This window comes from Capra hircus, chromosome 28 (genome assembly GCF_001704415.2).
Source record: "Capra hircus breed San Clemente chromosome 28, ASM170441v1, whole genome shotgun sequence".
NCBI lineage: Eukaryota > Metazoa > Chordata > Mammalia > Artiodactyla > Bovidae > Capra > Capra hircus.
The window spans coordinates 36292552-36300632 of NC_030835.1; the positions used below are offsets into that span (position 1 = coordinate 36292552).

Below are 8081 nucleotides of genomic sequence, written 5' to 3' on the forward strand. Positions count from 1 at the left end.
CATAAGGGTACCAGTCACATTGCATGACAGCCCACTCTAATGACTTCATTTTGACTGCTTCTGTAAAGACTCTATTCCCAAATAAAGTCACATTCTGAGTTATTGGGGGTTATGATGCCAACAAAATTTGTGGGGTGCAGGGAAGAGTTCAACCTGTAACGATTCACTCTCAGGCCCTCAAGTTCATGTCCTTACCATGTGCAAAATACATTCACCCAACATTCCCCAAAGTGGTCATCATTCCAACATCAACTCTAAATGCAAAATCCCATCTACCCATCATCCACTCAAAGACCCAGCTCTCATCAGCTTCCAGATGAGAATTCCCAGGAGTCCTGGAGCCCGTGGACTGCAGCTGGCAGCCTCTCCACCTGGAATGACGGAGCAGAGCTGCCCAGCACAGAAACACATACATGGGCGAGCTGCCCAAGAGCGGCCCGGTCATGTCCAGACATCTCCCTTTATGAATCACGTTAGATAAGGGCCAAAAGTTCCTCGAGACAGTTTTTCAGAGGAAGTTCAAAGATCTCCTCTAAAGATGTTCTTTCAGGGAAACAAAGAGGAAAGCGTGTCACAGCTTACTGGCTTTCTCAAGTCTCGGGAGCCAAGAGAGTGAGGCCTCTTATGCTTCTTAGTGAAGAATTAAAGGCAATTCTTTGAACCTGTGATATCAGAGTTGATTTATTTTTCCTTTGTTATTATTTTTTGTACCTAAGCTTTTCTTTTGACCTACAGCTGTTTTCACTCCTGAGTCTAAAGAAGCCCTAGAGTCCTAACCGTATTCAGGATTACAGAAGCTCTCAGGGCAGGAGCGCTGTGTAATCTTCTTCCCCGTCTTAGGCGGCAGCCCTGCTCTGTCCTCCTTGGACCTCAGAGCAGGGGCTGAACAAGCTGAGAAGGAACCAGGGATCAAGAAGGTGTGCCTCTGGATGGGGGCCAAGCCGAGGGGGTCCAATCGAAGCGGGCGAGGGAAGGGGAGAGGAGAGGAAGAGACGAACCCAGGGACGGAAGAGGAGACACAGACGAGGGGGAACACTTGGGTAGAGAGAAGGAAACTTAGAGGCATGGTGAGGAAGGGAAAGAGAGGAAGTGGGCATTGGAAAAACCCATAGGAAGGGGAAGGAAGAAAGGGAAATCGCAGCCTGTCACCACTTTCTGGTGGAGGAAGAACTGACTGGTCTAGCTTTGATAACAAGGATGCTCCCACTTTAGCCCTGGTTTAGTGCTATTGGTGTTTGCCAGAAGGACAGGGTGCCACCTCAGACCCATCCAAGCCAGGAAGGCTCAGAGGGGTGCAAGAGAGGTGAGAGGCCACCTAAGGGGCTGTCCTGAGCCAGTATCTAGGGCTCGGGCTCCCAGAGAGCAGCCCCACTGTGCAGTGCAAACAGGACCCAGAGAATGCACAAAGGCAGAATATACGCTGATGTGCTCTGTGGCCCGGGGCACTTAACTCACTGCAAGGAAGCCATGAACTCTTCCACCTCCCCAGCTCTCTCGACTTTCAAAGCCTCCTTCTTTCTCTCCTTAATATCTGTATGAATGCAAACCAGATTTTATTCCTATTCAGCAGGCAATTCTGACTCATTCCATGTTGGACGGTTTATTCGTGGTAGAGACAGAGACTGACTACACTGCAACCAGCATGACTATTTTCCTTCCAATGTAAATTTTTAGTGTAAAGAGTTGTTTTTTAAATTAAGATCATACAGTATAATACTATTCACCTTTGTTATATGCATGTGGATATACCGAGATTTTTATTATTTTTCAACTTTACAAGGTGAACCCAGTTAACATATCTAACTCGATGAATCAGTTTCTAAGATGCCAACATGGGAAGAGCTTTTGCTGCCCGCAGTTTGAGGCATTGTGCAGTTGCTAAGTTGTGCATGATTCTTTGCAACCCTATGGACTGTAGCACGCCAGGCTTCCCTGTCCTTCAACATCTCCCAGAGTTTCCTCACACTCATGTCCATTGAGTCGGTGATGCCATCTAACCATCTCATCCTCTGTCATCCCCTTCTCCTCCTGCCTTCAATCTTTCCCAGCATCAGGGTCTTTTCCAATGAGTTGGCTCTTCGCATGAGGTAGCCAAAGTATTGGAGCTTCAGCTTCAGCATCAATCCTTCCAGTGAATATTCAGGGTTGATTTTCTTTAGAATTGACTGGTTTGATCTCCCTGCAGTCCAAGGGAATCTCAAACACCACAGTTCAAAACATCAATTCTTCAGCGCTCAGCCTTCTTTATGGTCCAACTCTCACATCCATACATGACTACTGGAAAAACCATAACTTTGACTATAGGGACCTTTGTTAGCAAAGTAATGTCTCTGCTTTTTAATATGCTAAGTTTGTCATAGTTTGAGGCATAGGTATTTACAGTGTATATTTTCCATTCATTTGCCTACAAAGGTCCGTATAGTCAACGCTATGGTTTTTCCAGTAGTTACATATGGATGTTAAGAACTGTACAGTAAAAAAGGTTGAGCACCAAAGAATTGATCCCCACAAACTGTGGTGTGGGAGAAGACTCCTGAGAGTCCCTTGAACTGCAGGGAGATCAAACCAGTCAATCCTAAAGAAAATCAACCCTGAATATTCACTGGAAGGATTGATGCTGAAGCTGAAGCTCCAATACTTTCTCCACCTAATGGGGAGAACTCAATCATTGGAAAAGACCCTGATGCTAGGAAAGATTGAAGGCAGGAGGAGAAGGGGACGACAGAAGATGAGATGGTAGGATGGCATCACCGACTCAATGGACACGAGTGTGATCAAACTCTGGGAGACGTTGAAGGACAGGGAAGCCTGGTGTGCTGCAGTTCATGGGGCTGCAGAGTTGGACATGATGGAGCAACTGAACAACAATTCATTTACTGAGATGACAAGTATTTAGCCAAGGCTTACTATGTGCTGTGTACGGGCCCGGGTGTTGGAGATAAACTGTCGAGCCTTCTGTCTAAGAACTCATAAATGGGGGAGAAAGACAATGGTGAAATTTCATGGCTAGAAACGGTGACAAGCGCTGGAAGGGTGCACCAAGAGTGTGTAACGTAGAGCCAGATCTTTATCCATTTTTATCTGAAATCTGAATGGTGAGCAGGAGATAACTGGAGCGGGGTGATGAGTGGACAGGAACTTGAAGGGGGTCTTCTATGTGCAAAGGCCAGGAAGCAGGTGGTCCAAGGCTCTCAAGGAAACAGAGGAGGTGGCGGGGCTGCAACCCAGAGAGACAGAGCAGGCTCACCAACTGAAGGGAGACCTAGAGGTCCATGAACAGAGTACACTGTTAGAGGACTGAGATATATGGGAAAGTCAGCTCAGGTTTCTAAGTAGAGGAAGGACAGGTCTGAGTTGATATTAAAAGGTCACTCTAGCCATTTTTAGGTGATCAGGTTGGTGGAAAGCAAGAGTGGGTGTGGAAACACAAGTTGGGAGGTCAGTGCAGGAAATTAGGTGAGAAAGCGTGGTAACTGGGTTTGGGGTAGAGACGGGAAAATTCCATTTAACAAGTTTCACATTATCACCACTTGTGGCTTCATTACAGAAATGAAAGGGGCAAGTGGGTGTGTCCTGGTGGTTATAGAAATGAAATGAGACATCAGAAAGAAGTCATTTTTAAATCTTTCTTTTTAATGGAAGAACTCTGTCTAATTGATGATAGAATTCCAGAGTGGAAATGGACATGAGGGTATATTCAGATGCCTGAAGATGTTCCTAAGCATCTCTGCAAGTGACAGAGACATCTCTACTTAGGAGGGATCCCCATGCTTTGTAGGAAGCCAAAAAGAGCCCACTATAAGCTTAGGTTCTATCTTTTAAAAGTCAAGAGACAGGTTCATACCGAATGACATCCTGAGCTCTCTAGTCCTACCACATGTGCTGGGATTTCCAAGTCCCTTTGTTTTGGGTTGTGTGCTTCCATCTTGGCTGGGCCACACAGACTAAGTACCATGACTGAAATTCTGGATCCTGCAATGCTATTTCTGCCACCTAAGATTCCACTAGTTGCCCTGGTGGACTCATCATACTTTTGACTCACGGACGCTTTTATATGTGATGCTGTGTCCCAGCCCCCACCTTCTCCGGTGCCACTGACTCGGGGGGAGTGGGGGGCCCAAGCAGACTTTCTATATATCCCCATTCAAAGGGTCCCTATAAAGATATTTTTGAATCTCCCTCACCATCCTCATTTAGTAAGATCTGAAACCACCATTCATAAACTCTAGCTTAACACCTCTTGTACCTAGTCAGTTAGGTTTTCAGAAGAGGAGGTGGATGTGGAGACGAGAGTTGGGGGGCAGGGGCAGAATTTCTCCCTTAATTTCTCTTGTTTTTTCAAACAATGAAAATGAGGGAGGAGAAGGATATCCAAACAATGCATTTATTTTCCACTTCTTATAGATAAAATGTTTACCATTCCCTACTTGAAGAAAAATTTAGATCTTCCTTTAATATCTCCAGGAAGCCCTCCCAGACCCAGCACAACACAATGCCAATTTAGTGATCTTCTGACTCACCTCTAGGTACTTTCTGTCTCCTCCTAACTGCTCAAGCCCCAAGTGAACAATGAAACAGTCAAGCTCCCATGCCGCCCAAGAAATAAAATAGGAAACACGTCTTTAAGCAGTTCCATATACCTCGGTTTCTCCCTAACCTTTCCTGCCTAAACGAAACTAGAAACAGCCCCAGTGTGCTCTGGGGGATACATCATTCATTCATTTGGGAGTTCAACAAACATCCGCTGAGGATTAGCCAAGGTTATGGGAGAGGAAAGACAGAATTCTCGAAGACGAAGTCTGAGAAAGATTCTAAATCCAAGTGAGATTAACAGCTAGATCCTGACCTCAGGTACAACACAGTGTTTTACGGTTCTTAACTTCAAGTCAGATGGAAGAAAAGGATGGATCCTGGCTTCAGGTACAAACAATGTTTAACACTAAGGACAGAACTAGCGGCCGTTCTAATCAAAGGCCTCTACAGGTGGGATCCCACAGGTGGGATCCACCGCTCGGTTTTGCGGATACGTTTACGAAATAGCTCCAAGAGCCAATATTTAGAACTCAAAACATTTAATAAAAGTGAAACGAGGAGAGAAGAGGAGAAACGAAAAGCACGTGAGTGGGGAGAAAGAACGAGCTCGGGAGGAAGAAAAGCACCCCCACCCACCCCTTGCGCTCTCCTCTGCCTGAGAGGTTTGAGAGGCTTGTTTCAACCCGGCACCCTGGGTCCAGAACAAAGCGGCTGGGGCCACAGAGCGGGAAGAGGAAAGGGCAGTCTCAGGCGTCCGAGGGGTTGACGGGGGCTGCGGGGGGCGCAGGAGGCGGGTGCCCCCAGCAGCCGCTCCCTCGGGGCCCGGGCGCCTCCGCCGTCTCCCGATCCGACCTGAGCGACCCTGGGTGGGGCGCCGCGGTCCAGGGTGGTCCCAGGTCGCCCCTCAGGGCTCGCAGGGAGCTCGGCCCCGACAGCCCCGCCGCAGCCGCTGGCGTCGCGACCCGCGGTCCCCGCTCCAGGTGAGGGCGCGGCGCGGTGTCACCTTACCTGCGCGCAGAGGGTCGTCCGGAGAAGCCATGGGGGCGGGGTGGGGCCGACGGGCGCCCGAGGGGCCTGGGCGGCCTCCGGGACTGGGGAGGAGAGCCGGGTGCGGAGCCAGGGAGCCCTGCAGTTCCGACGCGCGGGCAGCAAATCTCAGTGGCTCCGCGCGCCCCTCCTCCTCCAGCGCCTCCTCCAGCGCCTCCTCCGCAGCTCTTCCCCGCGCTCACTTCCTGCTTGGCAGTTAGCAAAGCCCCTGCCCGCGCGTCCCGATCCCCCCCGCCCCCCAACCCTGCGGAGGCGCGGGCGGGAACGCGGGTCCCACAGGCCGGAGCGTGGGGAGGAGTGCCCGGCTGCCCGGGACTCCCAGCGCCCGCCGCGGGCGCCCTTCCAGTCCCGCGTCCGGGTCCCCCGGCAGGTCCCGCCGCGGAGCTCGCGTGTCTGCTGCCCGGCACCGGCGGCGAAGCAATTATTAATTAGCCTTAAAACCTGGCTGCAGTCACGGGTCGCCCTACGGGCGCCTCATCTCGCCCCGAATCGGGACGCAACTTTCCTCCGCGCACAGGCCCGGGCTGAGATGCCTGGCGGCGATCTGATATTTAAACCATTTCCTGATCTTTAGGCAGCGAACGCCGCTGCATGATGGCACACGCTAATAATTTCTATTTTGATTTTTCTTTGGCATTGGTTATTACATGACCTCCAGGTTAAGTGCAACACAAAAGGAGTGAGAAGAGGAGGCCTGATACACTGTCGCACAGCCTCGCTAGAAAGATAGCTTAGCACTCCCTTGGAAATGCCGAATCGGTTCTTTAATAAAAGTCTAAATACAACTTCTGAACTTAAATGCCATTTCCATCCTCCCCCTGCCCCCGACCGGCAGCTCTTAAATCTACATTTCAGTATATCCCCCCAGAAGTGAATTTCCAGTTTTTGTCTCAAAACTGGCGGTAGCACCGGGTACCCCAAAGGCGGAGACTGGCCTTTGTGTTTGGAAGATTGTGTATGGATATTTTTGTATTAAAAAATATTAAAAAAAAAAAGAGGTATTTAAAATGTTAATTTTCATTTCATTTTATTTCAGTTATGTGTGCACGACTGGAATCCTTTACTAAGAATATATATATGTTGGTTATATTTTAACTAAATCTAGCATCAATCATAAATCTTTTTTTATATAGTGGTTACAAGTAATTTAAAAGGAATCTCTTAAGGGTTTAAAATAATCTCTGTCTTTCTTCGCAGGTAAGAATTGAAAGGTAGAAATTAACTGGAAAGAGATAACTAATAGCTTTTAGTCAATTTATTAGAAAGGAGCAGCCTCTAGCTAAAACCCAGCTCTAAAAATGCAGGAAAGCAGAAAGTATCTATCATACATACCCCCTTGGCAACCAGAGGCCTGCTTTGTTCCTCTCCCCATCTGCTTAGTAGTCCTGAGGCCCATGGCACTCTCCAGATCCCAGACCGTTGCCTTATTCTCTGGAATATGCCATGGAAGGAACTAGAGGCTCAGAGAAGGTCACACTGAGTGTGGACCTTCTGATGGAGAGCTTGCTGGGGAATTTGTGGGTGGGAGGATGAACTTCCTTTTGGTCTGCCTTCTGATAGGAAGGGAAATTTTTTTAAAGGGTGTTTTAGCATCCATTCTGAGGTTTGGTTTGTGGTTCTTTACTTCTCATGAAGGTGGAATTATTTTTGAGGTTGGTTCTCAAGAACCACATATCAAGTCAGGAACACAACCTCAAGCATTGCTCTGAAGCTGGTTTGCTTTTCAAAACCCTGAATTAATTGTTTTATTACTCCTAGTCTTATTATATCAAATAGAAGGCAGGTGGCGGAAACACACTTTAAGGTTAATTTTTTAAAAGAAAATGTACTATACATAATAAAGGTTATTATTCCCTTTCATTCTATTTCCTTGTACCTGATCTTATGAATTGCAACCATAACCCCTCATTACCTTAATTTTCCCATGTGTTTTGTGAACTCTAAAGGCTAATCCAAATGGAACTATTTTTTAAATTTACAAAAAAACTAATTAAAGAACAACTATCATCCACCAGAGTTCCCAAAGTGCTCCCATACAATCTGTTGTCACACTGTCCGGCTTTGGCGTCTACTGATGCCTGCAGAGTGTTTTAAAACATTCTTTAACATAGATATTTTTTTGCTTTTCTTAATAGCACCTAAATTAACTCATGAATCTCAGAATCACAATAAATCACAAAGAGTCAGACATGCTGGGTTTGACTCATGGGTTTTGTTACTTTAGCAAGTAATCGAAACTCCAAGTCTGTAAGAATGCGTAGGGTTATGAAAGTGAAATGAAATCATGTATATATAAAAATCCCCTTCATGGATCACAGCCTTGTCATGGTGAAAGGGCTTTTGTAACTCAGTGAAGTTATAAATCCACCCAAGACAGACGATGAAGAAGGCTGAGTACCAAAGAATTGATGCTTTCAAACTGTGGTGCTGGAGAATACTCTTGGGAGTCCCTTAGAGTGCAAGGAGATCAAACCAGTCAATTCTAATGGAAATCAACCCTG

The 8081-nt window shown here is 47.2% G+C and overlaps 1 protein-coding gene across 1 annotated transcript in view; it reads right to left on the reverse strand.

Moving 5' to 3' along the window:
• The window catches only part of EDARADD (EDAR associated death domain), a 64069-nt gene extending 58270 nt beyond the window's left edge, over window positions 1-5799 (reverse strand). The window contains exon 1 of the mRNA XM_018042240.1: window positions 5542-5799. Coding sequence (XP_017897729.1) covers window positions 5542-5572 — 31 coding nt within the window. The 5' untranslated portion in view covers window positions 5573-5799. The remainder of the gene's footprint in view (window positions 1-5541) is intronic.